At 43.2% G+C, this 24,556-nt stretch overlaps 1 protein-coding gene across 6 annotated transcripts in view; it reads left to right on the top strand.

Annotated features, from left to right (window-relative positions):
* The first annotated feature begins 15,449 nt into the window (after nt 1-15,449).
* The window catches only part of PDLIM5 (PDZ and LIM domain 5), a 113,195-nt gene continuing 104,088 nt past the window's right edge, over nt 15,450-24,556 (top strand). For all 6 annotated transcript variants that reach the window (XM_072336092.1, XM_072336088.1, XM_072336089.1 and 3 more), the window contains exons 1-2: nt 15,450-15,583; nt 17,830-17,965. In XM_072336092.1, coding sequence (XP_072192193.1) covers nt 17,870-17,965 — 96 coding nt within the window. In that variant the 5' untranslated portion in view covers nt 15,450-15,583; nt 17,830-17,869. The remainder of the gene's footprint in view (nt 15,584-17,829; nt 17,966-24,556) is intronic.

Raw genomic sequence — 24,556 nt, 5'->3', positions numbered from 1 at the left:
GTGCTTCAGCAGAATAAACACCGTGATAGCACAGAAACAAAAGAGCTGAACACAAAAGACAACCATCCCGAAGTTCAGTATTTTCAAGAGCAGTCAGTTCACAGCAGTGGAATAATTTGCAGAGCAAACCGCAATTGCCATCTACTGCACATTAGCATATCCCACCAAACCTTCACGACCACAAACAGGTTTTGTGCTCAGTGCAGAGCAATGGAGCAAATGGGACCCATGGTGTTACAGCAAGGAAATAGAGAAGATTCATGGTTTTCTCTGCTGTTTGTAATGTTCATCCACAGCAGCACTGCATACTACAAGACACAGCTGTACCCCGTAGTGATGGAAAGCGCTTCAAAACTGCAGATCTGGAAGAGCATTGCTGTCATGGCAGAACTCCACCATGCCTTGAACCTAGATGGCTCCAGGGGACTAAGACCCCACACTCCCTCAGCTTCCAGCTGGGGAAGGGGGACGCAGGCATCCCTGTCCAAAAACTGGGAATCAAAGTGGTTTGTTGTTTCTACAGGCCAAGAGAACAGGCAGGACATTTTACCCACTAGGCCTTGCATTGCAGCTATGTTAAAACAGCACATTTACTTCACTGACACATTAAAACAATGACCTTACCTCTTTGAAAAACCTGCCCTACGTTTATATTTCACACCTCTCAGATTACATCATAAGGTAGCTCTGCCTTCTCATTTCTTAACTGTTTGCTGTAATTTTTTAATCTCATACCTCAAAGCTATCTGCAAAACAGTTCTAAACTAGCACCATACATAACTAACACTTGACAAAGAGAATCTGTTTAAACATTTAGCAATACAAAGGTTTACTAGGGAATGAATAGGAATGTTAGTAAAACTGAGAAAACTCTTGCCCCTGCTCACAGGGACCCCATCTGAACTCCCAGTTCAAGCAACAACCAGAATGAATGAAGGGCACTGACATAGAAGCCCAGGTGCTCCCAAGTCCCAGTGGATAGTTCTGACATCCCATAAGGACAAGAAATGGTGTCCCACAGGTGTCAGGCTGTCATCTAAGCAGAGCACCAATGAATCCCAAAACCAACCTAGAAAGCTGAACCCTCATTTCAGGCAAGTCTCACTACTCATCCCTAAGTCATTAATAAATAGCCAGAGCTTTCCAAACAGTCACACAGATGAAACCCAGACTCCTACATTTCCACAAAGATGGTAGTAAATAAAATTCTTCTGATTCTTTCAGATGGGGTAACAATACCAAGGCTATTTGCTGTAAAGACAGACCAACTTTTTCCACTAGAGAGAACTATGTTCCCTCCATGGACAGAAAACAAAGATCTGTCTTCAGAATGCAGGAGTAGTAAATATTAGCTTGCTAATCCTCCTGCTGAAGGGGGGTTGGGTGTGTGTGTGCAAAGAGTAAGATGAGAACCATTCCCGACTTACACAGGACAGACAAGAGCTCTGCATTTTCTATGGAGCAGTGGATCATTCAAGTAAGATTTCCTAACCAGACTGCTAGAAGACACAGCACCACATGGGAAAAGACCCAGACTTTGATTATAGAAATAAATTCTGACTCAAGGAATGGGAAATGCCTAGATTGGATGGAGGGAGGATCATAAATTGCACTCTTTAGTACAGTTGCCAAGCTGCCTAGATTGCACTGGAGTATTTCTTAAGTTAGCAGATACTTGAATTACGATTGTAAAGAAGCTTGTATCGTCATAGTTCCAGGGCCATTTGAGGCCCAGCTGCAGCAGGAACCAGCCATCAGTGTGACAATGGAAGAGTTTAGCTGTGCCCTTGCTGCAGCACCTGCACCAAGAGCCTCAGCCAGTCTCAAGCACTTCAGCTCCTTGACTGCACTATTAACACAAGCTTAGAAAAATCTTTATTAACATACAGTTTTCCTCACTTTGACAGTAGTAATAACCTGCTCTAGTCCTCTGAATGCCTTATGGCTTAAAATGTGAGGCAAAGTACATGTAATGTCAGAGTGGGACTGAAATTGGCATTTGTTGGGACCATACCACACCACCATCCTTGTATGCAGGCAGCCTTGGCAAAGGCCCCATGCAATGCTCAAGGCTCTCAGTACATTCTGGCTTCTCCCAGAAGCAATGTAACAAAACTTGATTTTTTATAACATACATTTAGCGATTTAGTGAAAGCACCAGTAAAATTGACTGTAACAAGATGAAAAATAACAGAACAGGGGAAAGACTGGTGTAAGTCACTTCATGCGCCACAGGCTGAAATGCATTGCATAGTACCAGGCACCCTATTTCAACTACTGTCTTAGTACTGCAAGAAGACAGATGAACGCCATCAAAAATTTAAACGGAGAAAGTGAAAGCCAGAGAAAGCAAGTTACCAGCACAGCTAAGACAGAGAGCTCCTCCTGCTCACCCCAGCTGACAGCACATTCAAGGAAGCTACAGAACATACACAACTTTTCAGAAATAAAAGAGTTTACTATAATTTGCTCACAAGTAATTAGGTTGCAAAACTGTTCATTACAAGAAATGATTAAATCTAAGGTCAACAATGCTGTTAAACTAATTAGCAAAAATGCTGACAGGGTGTTTCATTTGTCAAGGTTTAAGCTAATCTCTAAACATGCAAGATACAGAGGAAAGTCAGGTCAGGTTAACCTGCACATTACAAGTTTCTCACATTGCACACCAGACCATTTGATACCTGTCACTCTCAGACAGGACAAGATCCTGGTGCAGGTTGATCTCTACTGCCACTAAATGGTCGAGGTGCTGTTCAACACTTAAGTGGCTGATGGACCCCTCTATCGCTGCTCTTCTCAACAGTCACATTCTTTTTGCAGAACCAGAACTAATCCATCCAGGCTGCTTGGGATGTCAGTCATGTTTGCAGAGCCATTTTCCACTCCTTTCTAGAGCTTTCAAAATACGTATTTTGGAGGCTGAAAAATTTAATGCTTGCTTTCTAAGAATGAATTACCCTGTTGCATTAAAAAAACAAACAAACAAACAAAAAAAACATACTTGGTAATTGGGAATGGCAATTTGGACAACAGCGGCAGCACATTCAGACGCAAATAAGTGCAGAGAAAAATGCTTTGCAGAAGATGATTAAAACACAGTAAATTCCCCACACACACACACCTCAATATTTTCTAATACATAAATGCAAGCTTTTCTTTTAAGGATCTTTACAAATAATGATGATAAAGAATAACATTTTCTATGGTTAGCAGATTACTGAGATGGTAAATAACCACCAACTCTTCCTTGTGCTTGAGGATTTTTGTCAGTAAACCCTTCGTTCAGGAATCTTATGAAGTCTGAGCATCTCTCAAGCGGAGACTTTCTACTCATGCTGCAGAGCTAAAACAAAGAACCTATTCCTTTCCAACAGGAAGAACTGTCAACTTTTCTTTTTCTTTTACATAATTGTCACTTTCTTTTAATGGTAACATGATTAAGGGTGGAATTTGAAATCTGTACTTGCTGGTGTCTCTGAGGTAGCGGTCTTTTAACATCTGAAAGATTAAATACTCGATGCTACAAACCACATATGTATCTTTAAGAGGAAAAAGAACAAATCATGAAGGTAAACTAGTGCAAGAAAAATAGTATTCATAACTTAATTAACTTTTCCAAATGATTGTTTCAAGTTCTGTAATGTTCCCAGTTGTTCTGCCATCTCCTCTTCTGTAGAAACATGCAGCTCCTTGTGCATGATTGATATTTCTAATTAGGCACCTGCAAAGAAAGGTATCACTTTTGCTAAAACCTTCAAAAGGAAAATCAGGAAAAAAATAAGTATTTAATTTTCTAGTTATCAAAGTTGTAAAGGAAGGACAACAAAGACCCTGCAAGTGAACATCAATAATCATCTAAAGTAGAGGAGCAGAGCAAAAACTGAAGAATCTCACAATGGCGTTATTTGTATTTTCACTGCTCTGTAATAATCTCTTGTGTGCAGTACTAATCATGTAAGAATTCACTTGTTACACCCAACCTTTGGACTTTTGTGAAAACAAATCAACAGAAGCTTGCAAGCAAACAGAAGATACTATTAAGAGACTTCTAATTCCGGTTACTTATAGTAGTCATAGTAACCTCCCAGACTCCTGCATTTCATTATAAACGTAACATCAGTTTAACTAAAACTTCAACTTATTTAAAGGCTGCTGTTTTTTCTTCTAGGAAAAAGGCAGGTAAAGATGTATCAGTAAATCATTGTAGCCTCCCTCCCTTCATACATTTACAATTCTCAATACAACTGTACCTAAACACATATGTCACAGTCTCACATGGGTCCAATAGTCTTTATATTACCCTCTTCCAGTTGGAAATGTACCTTTGTGATTCCACAGAAGTGATTACATACACAAATCAGAAGCAGATATCATGGTGCATTTAAATTGAAATATACTCTTGTCATCTTTGCAATTACAATATTTTTGAGATGCTCTGCCTTCGTTACTGCAAAGTCGTCTATGAACAAGCACATAAGTACTGAAATCCTGATTTCAAAACAACATTCAGCATTGCCTCACACATTTATTACATGATAGTTTACTAAATTGAATAGTTTTCTCTTGTAACCTTTGGGCAACACATTTAGTTAAAGACAACACAAATTATGTTTCCCCCATTGACTTGGTGCTAACCTACAGAATAACACTTGAACAATTTAACTAGGGTAGCTTTTAAAGTGTTTGCAAGCCATTGTTTAAACACAATGGCAAGTGTAACAAAATTGCAGGGTAGTAAGGTCTTAAACAACAGAGAGGGAGGGTCTGCTAAGATATAATAGCAGAAGGCACAGAAATAAACAAAACAGTTTACCTTTGGAAGGCCTTAGGTATGTAGGGATCTTCAGAGAGATGCCTTTGCCTCCACTACCAACCCTTAAAAGCGGTCTGGAAAGGAGTGGATCCTAGCTCCATCTCTTCTGTTCATGAAACGCACCTGAGCTCCCCTGGGTTGCCCCTGACTTCCTACCAGGCACCCAATCACTTTTTCAAGCCATGACAGCATTTCCATTATGTGTAACTAGTACATTTGAATAGTCTTGACTATTCAAGTTCAGTTTTCAGGGGATATTGTTGTTATGCAACATGTTAATATTTTAATGACTACTTTAAAGTAGAATGTAATCATTCCAATTATCATTTACCTTTTGGTACTTAAGTATTTCATTTTCATAGAATGGCTTTGGTTCGAAGGGACTCCAAGGATCATCAAGTTCCAATTCCCTTGCCACAGGCAGGACCACCAATCTCCAGGTCTGGTACTAGAGCAGGTTGCCCAGGGCCCTGCACAACCTGGACTTGAATACCTCCAGGGACAGGGAAACCACAACCTCATCACTCTCTCTGTCAAGAACTTCCCCAGTATCCAATCTAAACCTTCCATCCTTAAGCTTAAAACTATTCCCCCTTGTTCTATCACTGTTTACCCTAGTAAAAAGTTGATTCCCCTCATTTATAATCCCAATTTAAATACTGGAAGGCTGTAACGAGGTCTCCTCACAGTCTTCTCTTCTCCAAGCTGGACAAAGCCAGTTCACTCAGCCTTTCTTGGCAGGATAGGTGCTCCAGCCCTCTGATCATCTTCGTGGCTCTCCTCTGGACCCCCTCCAATGGCCCTGCATCTTCCCTAAATTGGAGGCCCCAGACCTGGACACAGAACTCCAGATGGGGCCTCATGAGGGCAGAGTAGAGAGGGACAAAATCACCCCCATCCCTTCCGGCAAACCCTCTTCTGATGGAGACCAGGATAACATTGGCTTTCATGAGCTGCACACTGCTTTCTCCACAGGGCTACTCTCAAAGAGTTCTTCTCTCAGTCTGTATACACATCCAGGATTGCTCCAACCTGAGTGCAAAACCCTACACTTTCACAGAATCACAGAGTGACCTGGGTTGGAAGGGACCTCAAGGATCATGAAGTTCCAACCCCTTTGCCTGGCAGGGCCACCAAACTTTCCTATGTAAAACCTCATTAGGTTCACATGGGCCCACCTTTTGAGTTTGTTGAGGTCCCTCTGGACATTCCCTTGGTAAAGCCACACTGGCTGTCTTGGGTCTCCTGCTCATCACTCATGTGCTTTAACATGTCTTCTAGGAGGATCAGTTCCACGATCTTCCCAGGCAGAAAGGTGAGGCTCACCGTCCTGTAGTTCCCTGGGTCTTCCTTCCTCTCCTTCTTGTAAATGGGAGTGATGTTTCCTTTTTTCCTGTCCCCAGGACTTTGCCTGACAGCCACAACTTCTCAAATACAATGGAGAGTGGCTCAGCAACCACATCAGCCAGCTCCTTTAGAACCCTAGGATGCACGTCATCTGGCCCCATAGACCTGTATACATTCAGTCTCATGAAGCAGTCTCATATACGCTCTGCCCCTTACAGCAGAGGATGCTTTACTCACACAGTTCCCGCCTAAAGGCTCAGGGATGCAAGCTTCAAGGAAGTGAGAACTACAAGAACCCTGGCTTCCTGTGAAGACCAAGGCAAAAAACTCATTAAGTACCTCAGCCTTCTCCATATCTGTTGTAGCCAGTTCTCCTTTCTCATGTACCAAAGGAGATATGCACTCTTTGGCCTACCTCTTTTGGCCAATGTATCTATAGAATCCCTTCTTGTTGTTTTTAACATCCCTTGTCAAGTTCAGTTTCATCTGTGCCTTGGCTTTCCTAATCCCCCTCCTGCAAGTCCAGACAGCATCCCTGTGTTTTCCCCCAGGAGATGCATACTTGTTTTCACAGCTGGTACAATCTCTTCTTTTCCCTCAGTCTAACCAGCAGGTCCTTACCAAGCCATTCAGGTTTTCTGCTTCCTCCGCCTGCTTTCTTATTCAGAGAGACAGAGAGCTCTTGTACTCTCAGAAAGGCATCCTTAATGAGTAGCCAGCTTTCCTCCACTCCTTTGTCTCTAAGGATAGCTTCCCAGGAGATCTCATCCAACAATCCTTAAACAGTGTAAAGTTCACTTTCCCAAAGTTCAGGGTCCTGACCCCAATCTTTGCCAGGCCCACATTCCTCAACATCACAAACTAAAACACCTAGACATGGTCATAGCAGCCTAGGCGTGGTTGAAAATCCCCAAGTTATTGTGGCAGCATCAGCCTCTCAGCCACTTATTCATTACCTGGGTTTTCCTAGCTCACTTTGTATCCCTCACCACACATAGGGGATACAAGAAAATATCACTTGTACTCCTGCTCTCTCAGCCAACCGCCTTAAAATCCTGAAATCTTTTCTAGTAGTTCATGAACTTTTCTGAATGACTTCATCACTGCCTGCCTGAACTACCAGTAATGAGTAGTAATCAGAGGAGTGAACCAGATTTTGGAGTTTTCTGGTTACCTCCTCGACCCAGGCCCCAGGGAGGATGCACACTTCCCTATAGGTCAGGTCCAGTGTGCCTATGGGGTGCCCTCCATTCCCCTGAGAAGGGAATAGCTTACAATAGTAACCCTCCTGTATTTCCTGGCAGGAGCAGTCTCCACATACAGAGCTGACCACCTTGCCCTTGGCAACATCTTAGGCAAATCTTCCCTACCCTCCTCACTCACCTGCCTTTCAATACCCAGTGCCTCAAACCTATTACTTAGGGACACGTGGGGAAGCAAGGTAAGTAGGGAAGGGGTTTGCCTACAACACCAAGCCAGGAATGTCTTCCAACTCTCAGGTCTGCACCCTCTGACTGACAGCAACAGAGCAGGAGGTCCATCACTTTTTGGGGGCTATCTCCTTTGCACCTTTCTCTCTAGTATACCAGGGAGTTACTCCACCAGTCAGTCTCTTGCTTCCACTCCGTGATGGCCCTTAACCTCTTCACCTCCTCTTTAAGCTCTTCCACCAGGCTGAGCAGATCTTCCAGCTGCTCACACCTCACACAGCTGGAGTTCCTGCCGCCCTCTTCAGGCAGCAGAAGATTCAGGCAATCCCTGCAGCCGGAGACCTCAACAGCCACATTCTTGGGCAGGCCCGCGTAGTTGCTGTTCCGTTGCCCTGGCAACGCTCACGTCACGTCAGCCACTCTCGCGAGAACAGCCGGGCCCCTTCGTATTATCGGTGTTCCCCCAGCAAAAGGAAGTTCCTGGGGCCGCCCTGTAGCTCAGCGTCTGTTAGTGCGGTTGTGGCCGGGGGTTCCGAAGCAGCTGACGTGGGCCGCCAACCACCATTTTAGTCACGTTTTACTGAGCTGAAGAAATGAAGCTGAGAAACTTAACGGTAGCGTAGCTTTGCTGTTAAGTCAGGCATTCTTTATTAGCGGTGCTGGGAAGCGCTGGGGGTATTTCCACCGTAAGATGACGTGATTCGGAATCCTATTAGATTTCCACGGGCCGTACATATTCACTTTCCTGCCAGGTGGTTAACATTCACACGCCTATCTCAAGGAGTTATTCCACTCTTTTATTCCCTGGTCTCTTCTGCCGCCTGGCGTCCTTTTAGCACCATGACAGCCCAGCCTCGGCCTTTGCCTTTGCCCACCAGCGTTCCTCGCTCGCCCTCTAGGCGAACTTTGACTCATGCTCAGTGAGAGAATGCCTGTTAGAATGTAAAGGTACCCAAATCCTAACATTTGCTCACTCAGCACTCGGCCGTTCTTTCTAAACATCTGCTCTTCCTTGGATAGAGATACGTTCAGCAACCTGTCTTTTAATGATTGATATATACTGGGCTGTTGGAAAATAAAGAGGATAAAGGGGAGTACTGTGATGTCTGCCTGTTGTATCCCAGTATACTTCTGGAGTGAGGCAATTTGGCCTTGAATGGAGGCTTCTTTTCAGGTTTGATTAAGCCTACCTGCGCCTTTTCATTGCTGTGTTTCATTTGCGGAAGGTCTCTTGCTAAGACAGAGCAGCCTTGCAACATGCTTTCTGGTCTGTAATGCTACATCCATAACTATTCACAACATCGAAAGGCTATTGCAGTTTTGCAGGCAAGAAACAATCACATCATATGACAAACAGCCTATATCTATGTATATATATATGCCTACTACTATGTATGAGTGGCCATGTTTTGTGAATTATTTCTAATATGCCTCTAAATAAATCAATAAATAAATACATAAATGAAAATCCTGATACCAAACCATCCTAATTTGAAAACCATATTTTAAAATCTGGGCTAAATCTAATTGAAAACCCACCGTTAATTAACATTGGCAAGAACAAGGTTTCAGAAAGATGCAGCAGGTATGTCAGGTAAATCTGTCTTTAAAAAATCACCTAAAATAATGAAATAGAGTGAGAAGTTGTGTTACGGTGAAAAAAAAGACTAACAGAATCACAGAATCACAGAATGACCCGGGTTGGAAGGGACCTCAAGGATCATGTAGTTCCAACCCCCCTGCCTAGCAGGGCCACCAAACATCGCCTTTACTAGATCAGGTTGCCCAGAGCCCTGTCCAACCTGGTCTTGAACACCTCCAAGGACGGGGCATCCACAACCTCCCTGGGCAGCCTGTTCCAGGACCTAACCACTCTCCTAGTAAAGCACAGCACAACAACTCCTAACAGCACAAGGCTGCTTTAGTTGTCAACTTGAGACTGAAATAACTCATCATTGAACACTTAACAATTTCATGCACTTTCTTTACATTTCCTTTACACATGTAGTACTTATGTGTGTTATATATTTCATAAGAAGACTTTGAGACACAAGTATGGCAAGAATCAATCATATGGTAAGAAAAGAAATTAAATGGAATTAATTTCATCAACCCATATGCGTAAAACTGAAAATGGGAGAAAAGTAGGAATAAAATAAATCAGGTGACTCCATGGTACTGGTGAAGCGCTGGTATGTTTTTCTTCAGGAGAATGGGGAAATATCATCCCTGGATACATTGAACAAAATGTTTCCAGTTGAGACACTAATTCCATTACAGAAGGCAACATCATTAAGGTGTCCCCAGGGTGCCATGTCTCATGTTCAGGGAGAATACAAATCTGAACAGGTGGAAAGAAAGGCGACTGAGATGGCCAGGAGTGCCACAATCTTTCCTTGCAAACAGAGGCGAGGCAAACGCCACTGCTTAGCCTAGGAAAATGGGAGGTTGACAGGGGATACAATTTCCATCTAAAAATACACCGGAGTGAAACTGCAGAGAGGGAGAAGAGCTATTTAAATTTGTCTGTGACTAAACATAGTCTGGAAATAAGATGCAGGTTATGGGCCATTGAGACAAACAGAGGTAAGGGCGGCCTTCTGATGGGGACAACCGAGGGGAAAGAAAAAAAAAGCAACAAAACAACACTTAAAATGTAAATTCAGTTGGGAAGAAACTCTGTAGCACCTCAGGAAGGGGAGATAGAGGCTCAGTGATGCACTGATTCCCGTGTCCACCCAGGTTGTGTACAGGGAGGTGACAGCCTCTGATGGGCAGCTGGAGATGCAGGGTACTCTGAGGTGTTCACCGTCATTTGGTCACTTATGTTATTCCTGATTTCTATGTTGTGTTTCAGTAAAATTGTCACAGTGCAGGTTGCATTTTTCTGCCTCTGACCCTCAGATCTGTGTGGCAGCTAAGCTCACAAAACCAACAAGTAGCCAGAGTTTTCACAAGCTGCAACAGGGCTATAAATCATTTTTGTACTGATATATAAATATGTGCTGGTGTGTGTAAGTTTGGTACAAATTCTTAAAATGTATAAATATTAACTTTACTGTTTCTTTTTCTCTCCATCCCCCTTGTCAGTAAAGATTAGATGACTTTTATTTACTGTGGGAATAGCTATTAGTTGCTTTAATACTTTTATATGTGTATGTGGGGGGGGGGTGGGGGGGTGGGGAGGCAGCAGCTAAAATAAGGTCTCCTTGACATGTTCCCAGGTCTTGCTGCTCTCATAGATTAATCTTTTTTTCTTTCTCTTTTTTTCCCTTTCTTCCCCCCCCCCTCTCAGAGAAATAGAAGTTTAAAGGCTGTTGCAAAGGCCTAGAGAGGCTTCTCTAAATGCTATTTCTTTGTATGGATTTAGCAGTTCCGTCGGCGAAATAGGCAAACTATGTTTTGTTTTGTTTTGCTTTTTCTTTTATTTCCAGATATTTGTAAGTGCATTGCTATGCCTATTGATGCAATTTCACCAGTTTACACTACCTTGATTTTTGTATCAGCATGCAAAAACTTCACAGGGTTGGGTGCAGGGGACTGACTTACTGAAGGTGACACAGGAACGCAGTGGCCAAGCCCCAGAGGGCATCACCTGAATGCCTCTGCTTGAACTGCAAATGGCTCTTGAGAAAAGGCTGTGTGGAGCTGTGTGACTGAATTAGAGGTAATGGTGGGAAGAATGCGGGAGTGGTGCCATGGTGGAGCTATGCTGGGCTGATCCTCATCTGCCAGGTAAAGTGCTCATCATGCTCTGGCTTGTACCCGTCCCCTCCCTTGCAATACTTTACAAGAGATTATAGACTGAGCTGCACCTCTTCTCCCATGGCATTAATTAATATAAATAACTGTAAGGATCACTCTGAAGGTTTGGATGTTTACATGCCAAGCCCTACATAATTGGTGATGGCGGTGGATGTCAAACCCAGCTTTAAGGCTTCACTCAGCAAGCTCTTCCTGCACAGCTGATGGATGGCAATTAGACCACGCCAAGCCAGAGATTCCTGTGCAAACACTTCCCTGTTGTTGAGGAAAAATAGATCTAAAGAGTAAATAGGGTGAATGATTGAAGCAGCTACTCCTGTAACAAGCTGGGCTCTGTTAAGAATGGGAAATATGAACTACGAGGTTTTTCCATTCATCAGTGTGGTTTAAGTGATATGTCAGCCCAGGGTAGGGTAATACAGTAGTCAGGAGCTGTGCAGGAATTTGGAAAAACTGGTTTCAATTCTTTGTCTGACATCTGATTCCTAGCACGTATAAATGTTTATTACCTCTGGTCACCAGCTGCAAACGGCAGCTAATGCTTCACAGCGGGGCTGAGCATGAAGCTGTCCAGACTGCAAAGTGCTGGGAAGCTTCAAATAGATTTCAGCCACTAAAACAATCCACGACAAAGATGATAAGGAGGTAACCTAGATTTCCTCAAAAGGCCCCTCATGTTCCCTCAAGTGAAAACTTTGGGTTGGTGTTGCATTGATTCAGGCTGGCGTGGAAGAAATGTTGAGCTTGCAGTGCTGGCTGTGGCCTGCACATAGGTGGTCCTTCCTTTATCCGATAGAGGCAATGAAGAAGATTGAAGTAGCTCATAGTTTCAGGATGAATGATCAAGATTCAACTGTGTCTGCTCACTTACTGCAAAGGAGTCCAGTAATAACAAGCACTTATTTCCTTTATTTACATGGTTTACATAACTTCAGGGGGACATAATAAAAAATACTTATTTTATTAGTAACAATCACGTTAAAAATGCTATAAAAGAAATAATCAAAATATTGATAAGCTAAAATAAAGAAAAAATCAGGATGCAAAAAGACCAGAAATCCACTTATAAAGCTGTTTATGCTCTGTTATGTTAATGTTTTAATCTAATGAAAACCTCAGGCTTAAAAGCTGGACTACCCAGCACCACTGTGAGTGAAACAGCTATACAGATTCAAGTTGTACTACAGGAATATGTGTCCAGTGGAAAAACAGGTTGACAAGAAGCGGGAGCGGATAGCACACCTGTAGGAAGAGCAGGGTTCTGAGAAGAGCAAATAAAATATGTGAGAAATGTGAGGAGAGCTAATAGACTTGACTATGTTTGTTTATTTATTTTACTAACAAAGCTGACTCAAAGCAAATTTCATACGCACAGCTGTGTAGTGCTTTTTCCCACCCGAGGAAGGCTTCAAGCTAGCTGGAGATACAGTGCTTGATAGGATGCGTGTGATAGGATATAATTCAGTGCCGGGTATCTTTTCAAACGAGGAATGGGGAAAAATAAATAAAGAAAAGAAAGAAAACAAAAAATAAAAGGAAATATAGAAGTGCTTCTGTGATACAAGTTGAAGGTAGTTTAGGATTCACTATGACTCAAGCATAAAAGCTTGTCCTGTCCTAAAGCTGACAGCATCGAAACACTTAGAATATATCTATTTTATTTCACTCCTGGGCAGAGAGTTACTTTGGTGTTTGTAATAAGCTGTTAGGCTATGGATGATATTCACCTTAACCTCTTCATTTATGTTAAGAGTGAATTAAATCACATAGACAGTTAATGTGAATTAACCCCTGAAGAGAAGGTTACTTCAGCCTGAATTCCAGCTGTGCACTAACTGTATATACTTGCAGTAATGCCACCTCTGGAAGAAAAGTAAAAGCAAAAGTAGTGATGCAAGCACAGCTTTCAGGTCTGTGTCTCAGCACACAGAAAGAGAATGTTAGATTAACTACTGTTTAATTGAGAAATTATTCACCATGCACTGTTAATCTGTTCATAATTTATGACTCTTTGCTGTTGTGAGTGCCTTTTTGTACTTCAGGTCCGCAGGTGATATTCTCCATCAAGTTCCTTATTACTGACACCTGGGGCGTTTCATTAACATTTAAACGAGGCTTAAGTGCCTGAGTAATTTTGAGATAGGGCTGCATTTGCGTGGTTCACTGTCTACTGCATTTAATTAACTTCCAGACTTCTTCTTTCCTCGTTCAAAGGGAAAAATGCAAGTTCTGTCTGAAATCCAGCAGCGGTGGGAAGAACAGGCTGGCCATAGTTCTGCTTGCTGCCAAGGTTTGTCCTCTGCTCACTATCTCTCTTTTCACCATTCAGCCCTAATGAAAGGCTTTCTCAAGAAGGAGAATTTGAAAAGTCACCAGGGATGGCAAGCTCTCATCTCTTGGGACTCATTTGTCACCAAGCTGGGATGACAGGCTGACAGCTGGGAGCAGCATAGGCCTAGCCGTGGCCTGGCTGTGCACAATGGCACTGGTGATGCCTACTAGCCTGTCCCCTTCAGTCCTGGGGGATTAGTTCTGTGATTACATGTTCGGCTGACTGGGCAAACAATTCATCTGTAAAGAAAAACTAGTGGCTTTTGGAGAAGTGGAAAGAGATGTTTTTCTTGAATGCACCTAGATAGCCCAGGCTCAGTGAGTGGTGACTGGCTGCAGCTCAGCCAGATGGCACAGGACCACATTGGCCTTAGGGGTGTCACATGGGCTCTGCTGTGCTGTGGGGTCCTGGGGTTCTTTCTTCTCTGATTAAGTGTAACACTGTGAGAATGACCAAAGGCCCTTGTGACACTGTGAAGAATTCCTGGGATGGGAAATTTTTACATCTGCAAATTAAAACCATGTGAGAGTCTATGTGTGTAATGGGTTTGGTTTTTTTCAGTTTTGCCTGATTAGAGACACTTAATAGGAAAAGAGCAGGGTAAGGAAGACAGATTTCCAGAAGAGTGGAACTAAACTGGCAGGGTCTTGGATGCTTTTGTTGCTGAGATGTGATGCGAGATTCACTCGGTTCGGTCAGCACAGCCAAGAAAATGGCCAGCTCAGTGGGGTGACATTAAATAGCTCCATTAAAGCTCACACAGCTAGGACTGGGAAGACAAGGGACAGTGCTACCCTGCTTCCAAGCAAGGACAGAAGGGCTAGGCAGGATGATGATAAAGGACTGTGTTGTATTTGCTGCGGATTTAGCAAAGGATTTATAGCTTTCTTTTGCACTCTTTTTCCGTAGCAAATCCGTGCTTGAAGACCAAACTGAAATTACCATGATTGCAGTGCCACATGCTCTGCTAATGAGGTGTGTCTCTTTCACAACCACTTTTACTTGAGATCACTTCTAATGAACACAAAGAATAGAAGGGAAACCCAGGCCTCTCCCAGCTGTGACACAGCTAAAACCTCCAAGGCAGTGCCGCTGCTCTCCACACTTTTCTCAGCTGCCAGGCCCCAGTTGTGCCACAGGTCAGCAGAGCATGGCAGCACACTACCCAGTCAGCAGTCCTGCCTCTGGACCTGCTACTGCACAAACCTCCCTTAATGGCTGATTTTTAAGTTACATTTATTCACAGTCACCTTATACCCATTTGTTCTTGTGCATTGTTTTGTAGCTTAAACATCTCTTCTGCCTTGCTGCTGTTGACCACATTGATGTGTTTGGGGAGGTAATCATATCCTCATCACTCCTCCTGGTGCTCCGTGGTAAATAAAGCAAAGTTTTATTCTTTGTATAGAAGTTACCTGTAGGATAGCTATGGCAGCCTACATGGGCTGCGCTGTAAGCATAGGCTGCCCCTTTGCACCAGTTTGCATAGCAGCTCCTTTCTTCAGGCTGAGGATAGAGGGGAGACGTGTAGACACTCAGCTTCCTCTCCCTCGTCACTCTCCTTTGCGTTTCACAGGTGCACCTTTAGCAGGGTAAAGTACAAAAAAGAAAAAGAAATGCATTTCCCTGTTAAAAAATAGCGAATCGGGACTGAAAAATAACTATAGAATTCAGGTCCTCCCCAGAGCGGTGCGTTAGAGCGTTTCCAGCAGCCGGACAGCGGGCATCGCGCTCCGCCCTTGCCCCGTCCCCACCGCGCGGTGCCGGGCCGGGCCGTGCCGGGGGAGGAGCGGCGGGAGACGGAAGTGAAAACAAGAGCGAGGGACGGAGCTGCTGCCTGGCAGACGCGCCGCGGGTGTCTTCGTCGCTCCGCGCCCCGCAGCGCCGGGCTGGGTGAGTGAGCGGGGTTAGGCGGGGAGGGAGCGGGGAAGCCGGAAGGTTGGGGTGGGGCTCGAACTTCGTGCTGCTTCTCGTAACCTGTAAGTTGATTTTGTTGTTATTTAACTCCGTGTCGGGGTGCCGCTGGGCTGCCTGGGGAGCTCCCCGCAGGGTGCCGGACTCAGGTCGCTGCCTTGGGGCTGGATCTTCGATCCGTGCTCCTCCGGGGTGGTGCGGTGGGGCTGGTGGTTCGGTGCTGTCACTGCCCCGAGGACTGCCTCCTCCGCGGATCCCCGCTGTTCCGCGTCCCCACGCGTGGCGATGGGCGTTTCTGCCAAGGTTTTGAAATTCCCCCTTCCAGAAAGCGACCCAGCGAACGTTTGGTGAAAACCGATGGCAATTGCGCAATTCCTCCGTGGTTGCTCAGTGCCCCCTGCACCAAGTGGGCTTGTGAGGCTTAGGTGCTGCACTCGCACTTCGAGAAGTGCAGTGAGTTTCCGATTGATCGCCTCCTTCCTGCTCCGTCCGGGAGGCTGGAGGTGCAGAGTCGCTGGGGTTAGAAAGGAGAGAGGAGCTGTGCTGGGAGCCACGGGAGGCATTTCACCAAGCAGCTTCTTTCTCCCCGTTTGTAGCTGCTTCAAACGGGGCGGGGAAAACCATGCTTTTTGAACGTAATTTCATCTTTTCCTGAAGCTGTTGTTGCAACTAGTTGTTACTTTTTTGTTCCTCTAAACTTGGTTGTGAGACCCTTGAGTCCTTCTCAGAGGTAAAGCCGCCTGCCGGTGCCCGTGAACCGCACGTGTGTTGCTCGCTGTACACGGTGTGCTTTCCTGACGTCCCCAGGGTATGGTGACCTGTTGCTGTGGTGCCTTTCATTTAGTGGGAATGAGAAGAATTCTCCCTTTCATAAGGGAGGAAATCTGTGACTAATTAAAATCCCCTTTCAGAAGGAATTAGCGAAGTTGTACTTCTCGCTTCAGTGGTGAGCAAGACCCCTGAGAGCTCAAACTTGCTTAGAGGTTTTTCTTCTTCTCATCCTCTCCAGTAGCAGGAAGGATGGGGGTGGAGGGGGAGGGCGGTGGCATTTACCATGCTGAAGATTTTGGGGCCCGTTGAGCCAGTGCTGGGGCTAGAACTGCCCTGGGAGCTGCCAAGGTCGCTCTGGTTTCCACACCTCGGGCGGCCCACTGGAATGGGTGCCTTTGCAAACCTTCCTGCCTCGAAACCTAAAATCCCCTTGCAGTGTACGGTGGCGTGCAGCCCACTCGCTGCAGTGTGCCAGTGGTGCCACCTTAAATGTCAGCACAGGAGCTGGAATCCGGCCGTGCCGCGGTGTAGGCTTACACCCTGCTCTGCTGTCTTCTTTGCCTTACTTCAACCATACCAAAATAGTCGGGATCCACTACCTAAGATGTCATTGTAATGTTACTTATCTGAGGTGAAACTGAAGCCCTTATCTCTGGCTTTGGGCAGCAATTAAGTGCGGAGGTTGCCTTTTAAAGGTAATTTGTTGCTTGCATTGGTGTGAAGGGGAGGGAGATGCTGGAGTTTTACTCTGCTTTTTTTTTTTTTTCCTTCTTCTTCTTTCTCCTCAGTGTTACGATGTGGCTGTCGGTATTTTAATTTAATTTGCAGCTTTCATTTGAGGCTTGGTGTTAAGATCTGTCTTGTCTGTAGCATTGTTCTGTCAATGTGATGTTAGGCTGTAAAACTAAAAGCCATAGGGTTTCTATTTTCTTCTGGTTAACTTCAAAGTTGTGACATTTTGACGTTGTTCTGAAACTGTCAAACCATAATGTGTTGAGAAACAAGTTCTGAGCTGATGACATGGCAGCATGTGATACTCATTTTATCAGAGACAAATGTGCCAGTGGCGCTAACTTCTTCCATACTTGGATTTAAGGGATGCTATCAATTCATGCTTGTCTCAGCATTGAGGTTTGTTTGTTGTTTTCTTTTTTTCCCCACAGTATCCTGTCAGAAGTTTGACAAGTACTTCTTACCGTGTGCTTCTCTTGAGATGCAAATGTCTCAACACCAGAAATCTTGCAAGTAATAAGAGCATGTTACCAGCTCCCTATGTTTCTTCCTAATCAATCTAGCACAGCAAAGCATGGGGAACGAAAGTATAAGTAACGACAGACATCGTGTAGATTTTTGGCTGTCCTTATACTACGGGGAAGTGGTGGGCAGTGTTTTCTTTCTTTTTTTTTGTTTTTTAGACTTCTTTAATTTAAAAGTGTAATCCTCTTCTTCTGCAGGCATCAAGTCCTTGGCTTGGATCCTTGAATACTGAACACCATGAGCAACTACAGTGTGTCTTTGGTCGGCCCGGCTCCTTGGGGTTTCAGGCTTCAAGGTGGCAAGGATTTCAACATGCCCCTGTCCATCTCACGGGTGAGTGTGTTTTTCCCTCTGCTTGCATGTGGGTATCCATCGTGCTGCAGTCAGCCTGCTGCCTTCATCAGACTACAAAGCCTTGAGGTGTGGGTGATGGGCTCGACTTGCCCCCATGGCTTGGGGGGCTAGGAGAATACATCTTTGTTGTCTGAAGGTGCCAATGAAACATAAATCTTCATCTAAAATCGCTGTTTTATCTGTGCAGCAAATCAGGCAGAAAGCACCCTTGAATTCCCCTCCCTGCTCACCCTCAGAAAGTTGTGACATGAGGAAGGAGGCTGGCAGGAAATGGGCAATTTTCTGCCTGTGCAGTTCACATGGGAGGCTGCAGAGGAGAATCACTCATGTTCCCATTGTTTATTCAGCAGCTCTTAACAGTTGGAGGATCTTTTGGTGCCTGTTCTTTCAAATCCCACTATTTGTAATAAGATGCGCTTAAAAGCTGGGAGTTATAAACAGCAATTTGGGGATATGTGCCTTGGTGAAAATGCTGCTTTCTCAGTTGTTTTTGTTTTGTTTTGTTTTCAGCAAGTGCTCTTAACTGATGTTCACAGGAGTGTTTTATAGAGTGTGTGCTCTTAACTGATACTGAAAGGATTTGAGGAACTAAGTCAAAACAAATGTGATCTTTGTACCCAGGCGCTATCTACCAGTTCCCTGCTTTTGAAATTGCTTTCATTTATTTACTTATTTTTAGTGATGAATTTTCTTTCTGTGTGGGCTGAGTTTCAAATCCTTCCTCAGACACCTAAAACACTTCATTTACATCACATGAGGACTAAATTTGTACTATTGAATTTATGTGAGGACTCTCTGGGTGAACAGTTGTGGCTCTGGACTCCAGCACCTTTAAACTGTGCTTTGCACCATGGAAGCATTCATGTATAAATGACACCTTCTCTGCCAGCAGCCTGCCTCCCCCTCCTGTGTATTTAGGCAGTTTAGTGACAAAGATGAATTATTTTTTACACCTGTTGGGACTGCAGAATTCCTGGGAGAGGGAGCAGGTTTCTATTTGGGTTTATGCATCATGGCAATATTTTTAGCTAATCTCAACTAGAGATTCGCAGCCTGCCAGTTCATTTAGACTTGGCTAATCTTAGTCACCTGTGGATTATGAAGGATAAATTATTATTATTTTTATGGCTGGGGTAAAATGGAGAGCTGTGAAAATACCTGCATACAGATTATATCTGAACCAAAAGGGGCTGAACTACAGTTTATTTCCAAATTCTGGGAATTTTCAAGCTAAGCTGTAACTCTCTCTGTTGTTCAGCATCTGGTTACTCCTGCAGCGATAAGATGTTTGAACTGGGGATGTTCTTCCAGTGAGATGGCCAAAGGACTACTGTGGCAAGGAGAGTATAGAAGTATAGGCTGTTGCCATGTGGGGTTATTTGCAGGCAGTACTGATGAGCAGCCCAGGGCTGTAGGCAGGAAGACACAATGAACAGCCAATTGTAGTGACAGTAACACTTGTTTTTTTTGTAAGGGGCTCTGCCTTTCTGGAGAGCCAGAGTGTGACATGGCTAGTAAGCATGTCTTCCATCTGAAAATGTCTGTAGAGGAAACAAATGTGCTGAAATTAGTCTAGATGAGTATTTTATCACATGAATTGAGTGTGCTGTTTGCATGGAGTAGCAGGAAGGAATCAGCATAAACAGCTGTGTTTAAAAGCCTGAGTTATGGGATTCTCTAATGACAAGTGTCAGTGCCCATGTCAGCAGACCATAGTGAAAGATGGGTTCTGAGGTGGTTTTAAGGTTTTAAACGTGCATGGAGAGGGGAAGTGCAATACCCCATTCACATGTTGGACCTCAGCTCTGCTCTCTGACTGAGTCATTTCTTTTTATTTGGAATTAAGACCATCTAGATTTTACACTGCCCTAGTGCAATAACAATAACAACACTTTTCAATCAAAAAAAGCACTTAGTCCTGGTATGTCAGTCCAACTTTGGTCTGATAGCTGGAAGAATTAGGTGCTTTGTTCCTGGTATGCTGGAACAGCTTGTACCATTCACCCCCACCCCTTCTTTTCCTGACAAAGCATAAACGCCTTCCTGCATCTGAAGACTGCTAATTAAATTATTATAGCAAAGCAGTAGTAAGGCAGCAGAATTACGGTTTTTGGCAAGGAGGACCTTTTTATTTTTATTTTTTTTCCCCATATATTTGTCCTCTTAGGGCTGAGGATGAATCTGGCTGTTTCACTGAGGGCTAATTTCCTGCTTTAGTTTAGTTTTGGCTACTTGAAGTTAAGTTCAAATAAAGTACAGTTTATGAAGCATGGAAAATACTTTGTTTTTGAATGCTGTTTATCCAAAAAGCTAATGTCTTATTACTGATAATGGGAACAAATCAACATATTATAGGCTTCCTGGAGAGAGTTTTCAGTAAGTCATTTGGCTAGCAGTGGTATGCCATTTCAGTGGGAGTAGTAGTTGCCTTTACCTGGTAAAGCCAATCTTTGTTGTGCTCTTTTTTATATTTCTTGCCACCCCCCCCCCTCCCTTCCCCCCTGTGTTGGACATGTCCTTGTGGGTAATAGCAGTAATAGCATAAATCAATGTGTGCGATGCTTGGAGCTGTATATGAATGGACTTAACTAGGTTGTTCCTTGGAAAGAAGCTCTATCCAGTACCATTACATGGGTCAGATATAGACCTGTAGCAGGAGGTGGTGTGTTGGGAGTGGTTGGAATAGGTTTGAGTAGGTTTGTGTAGCAGTGTGAGAACAGAGGTGTTGCTCTCACAAGAGAGTCTTCACTGGAGAGGAAATTGCTCTATGAGTTTAAAGAAATAAAAATAAATTTGATCTTTGCCCTTGGAGCAGGAGTGAAGGGCGGGCTGAGGTTGTAGACCTCCATCTTCTACTAACAATAAACCATTCAAGTGGCTCAAGCCACCACATGCCGCTGTACTGTGATGCTTCCAGGTATTTAATTCTGAAGTGGCACTTGTATAATGGGAGATTGCAAGCTGTGGCCAGTTAACTCATGCTGAAGAAAGTAGAAATTGCAGGAGCTGACATGTGCAAACTAACATTACTGAGATGCTGTCCTCACTTGTTCCTTTTGGTGTTTTACATTAATTGAAGGAGCAAGAAAAACATTTGTAGAAGACCAGTGAATGTAGAAGACCAGAAAATGGAAACCCCTCAGCAAGGAATAACTAATTAGTTTGGGATGCAAATTTTATTTCTAGCTATTGTAGGAAATGTCTGACTTTCCCTATGGAAGTAAAAGCTTAATACTTATCCATCTTTCTAATACATGCAGTCAAGTGAAATGACATTTGCCATCATGCAACTTGTCTTCCTGTAAATGAATCGATCACATCTGAATCAGTGCAGGCCACTTAACAGGCAGCTGCTTATTTGGCACCTCCATCTCAAGCTTCAGTTACCAGTTACTAGTAGGCACTTAGGACATGAGGAAGTGTCTTCATTCTTTGGTACTGACCTACATTGTTAGAATTGCATCTAAGACATGCTTTGGTATTGACCTACGTTGTAAGAATTGCATCTCTAAGACCCTAATTATCTCTTACCTATTTCCATGTAAAATTTATTTCCACACTGCTAAACACCAGCTGGGCCAAAAGAAGTTGGTCAAAATATTTGAAATGGTGTTATTTCATTTTTAGTTTGCCAACACTGAATGAATTGCCATGGCTTATATCTATGCACGTCTGAGATCCTGGATAAATCCCAATGGTGCTTCTGATATGTCCAGTTGGACATACTAATTTCTTTAGACTTTGCATTAATATTATATCTGTATTACTTTGAGAAAAACTTAGTTAGTACTCAGTGCTCAGTAAACATAACTAGAATGAACTTCATAAATGTAACTGTAGGATTATAATTGCCAAAACTGCCGCCTTCTGCAGAATGAAATGAATAGCCCTTGGTACTGAAGGATTATTCATTAATGTTGTAATGACCTGACAGGTTTAGGTATTTGTTAGAAATGCATTCTTGAAGCATTTGTAACATACCAAAATAGGGACACAAGTCTTGTAGCGAAGTCTGTAAACAATTCTTATCTCAGTTTTATGACAATAATTGCTGCCAGAAACAAGGAAATACAAGTGGATCTATAGAAGTCTATGAGAGCTGCATGGAAAGCAATGCCTCCTACTTTATTATGTTGACCCACAATGTCCGAGGTGGATGTTGGTGGTATGGCGGTAGAGGCTGAATCTTTCCACCAAGACACTGAAATATATTCTCCTATGTATTGTTGCTGTGTGAAAGACAGCAGCTGAGGGGCAGTCTGAAAAAATGACCTCTGACATGGAAGTACACTTGAAGCAAAGGTGTGGAACTGAATTGCTACATGTAGGAAAAAAATAGAACCCACCCTCCCCCATCAGAAATCCCCTCAGCCCTGTATTTTTGCATTTATTCGCATTTCAAGTGCGTTTTTCCTTGTGTTTCTGTGGCAAGCTCATAGCTGGTGAAAGGCTCATGATAATGAATTTGTCAGCATGCAGCACGCCTAGAGAAGGAGTAGAGAAGCAGCTCACCTTGGGATGAAGTGGCTAATGAACACCCATGCAGCACATCAGCTGCTCAATCTGCGTCCCATGGGAGCATGCTGAAATTCTTCATGCTGGTGTCAGATGATCATCATCAGAGGAACTACCTCCTCTGCATTCTGATTTTTTCCATCCTTCCTACCCAGGTATCCATATGGTTATCTAGAATGTTATCCATGGGGATGGAGCACGTGTATGGTGTTTGTATAATATTTGTTTATGCAGAAGCTTGGCCTTTGGTCTTCCTAATGTTAGGAAGCAAACTATTTGGTTATCATTAACATCTGTGAAAAATTTTTATTATTATTATTATTATTATTATTTTAAACTCTGTGTGTTTTTTCCAGTAAAATAAAGTTGTTTTTTACTTATTTACTTATTTATTTTGTTGGTATAAAATAAACTATTACAGTGGGGAACTAGGGAAATGGTCTTTCAAGCAGGCATGTGAAATAGGAGAGAATCACTAGAACAACTGCCAGCCTGGCCAGTGATAATTGTGTCGGTAACTTTATGCTCTATCCTGGAAGCTCCTGCAAGCTACTAACTAAGCCCTAACTGGCAGCTGCTGGCATTGCTGTGCTGCTGGGAGTTGCTCCTGAGTGGTGATGGTTTCCACAAAACATGGCTTCAGATGTTTTCCATTTCTGTAACTTGCATTGCTCTGGTTTTCTGGTAGACTTTATACAATGTGTCATTTTGAAATGTGAAATTTCTTAAATGTGTCCTGTGAAACCGTGAGCTGTAGAAAAAGTGTTGCTCATCTCTGGAAAGCATCTCAAGCCACGAAGTAGGTGAAAAGGTGTAAGTAGTCAGTCTGTATCTTAAAATTCCTGGAGGATATCTGATCATCAAAGATACTTTTTGGGAACTGTAAGATAAGTTCATGAGTAGTAATGGGTAGTGTCAGCGTCTGGTAATGAAATGGGACTTCTGTCAACTTCTTTTTAAACTCCAGTTTTATTGGGGAAATTATTAAAAAGAAAATACTGAAGTATGATAGGTCCAAAAGTATTTTTGATGTTATTTACAAAATGAGATTGGGGGGGGGGGGGGGGGGGGGAGGGAAGAATCTCTTCATCTTGTTTCAAGTCTCTTTGTCTTCTTTCTCCTAATTTTATGGTCTAAAATTTCTTAGCAACAATGAATACTGGATTGTACCAATCACTTTGGAAATAGGGATAATAGCATGACTTCCAGAGATTAGACTTGAAAGAAAACTGTTAGTATTGAGGCTTTCAGCCTTTTTAGCGTAGCACCAGATTAGGAAGGTTATAAAACTGAAAACTTGCTAGGAACCAAAAATATCTACTTATACAATCTTCCTTCAAGATTCAAGAAAGATGAATGCTAACATCAGGAGTCTTTCTTCTTTTCATAGTCTATATAAAGTTGTATTTAATCTTCACTTGTCTTTTTTTAATTTTTTTAATTTTTTTATTTTAAGTGAACTTCCTAAAAATTATCCTGTTCAATTTCTTCTCTCCTCAGAAATGAGATCTGGATTTGACTAAATGTAGGCTGTGGTTACCAGCAGGGATATTTCCTGGCACATGGTAGAGGTTGAGGGGAAATCTGTGGAGGTCACAGTAGTTACCTGCTCTTCCTTCTCCTGGGTCGAATGCTTTGTTTTATGGGATTTTATAGAATGGATAACATTCAGCAACCAATAAAGCAAGAAGCATTACTTGGTTGTATTTAATTTTGTTTAGGTGTAGCTTACTAACAAACGAGCTATGAGTGACACGGTTTGCATCCTCTCTGTGCAGAGTCCTGAAGGAACTGGGGTGGGGGTAGGGGGTTTCCTTTTGTAACTATGTGGAATATGGACAATAATAATGTTCCTTGCTTCACAAGTGATGTATGTAGGTCACTCCAAAAGTAAAGTCTCTTATTTCCATAGAAGCTACAACAGATACAAAGAGCACATAATAAAATAGGAGGCATTACTTTTAGAGCAGCCCTCATAAAATTAGCAAGTTTTCTGAAGGTCCTAAGAGCACAGTGTAGTGCTTCAGGGTTTGCAGAACTGCCTGCAAGCAGTGT

The sequence above is a fragment of the Excalfactoria chinensis genome, chromosome 4, assembly GCF_039878825.1.
Source record: "Excalfactoria chinensis isolate bCotChi1 chromosome 4, bCotChi1.hap2, whole genome shotgun sequence".
NCBI lineage: Eukaryota > Metazoa > Chordata > Aves > Galliformes > Phasianidae > Excalfactoria > Excalfactoria chinensis.
Note: the sequence above shows the minus strand (reverse complement) of the source record. Positions and strands in the feature narration are given on the sequence as shown.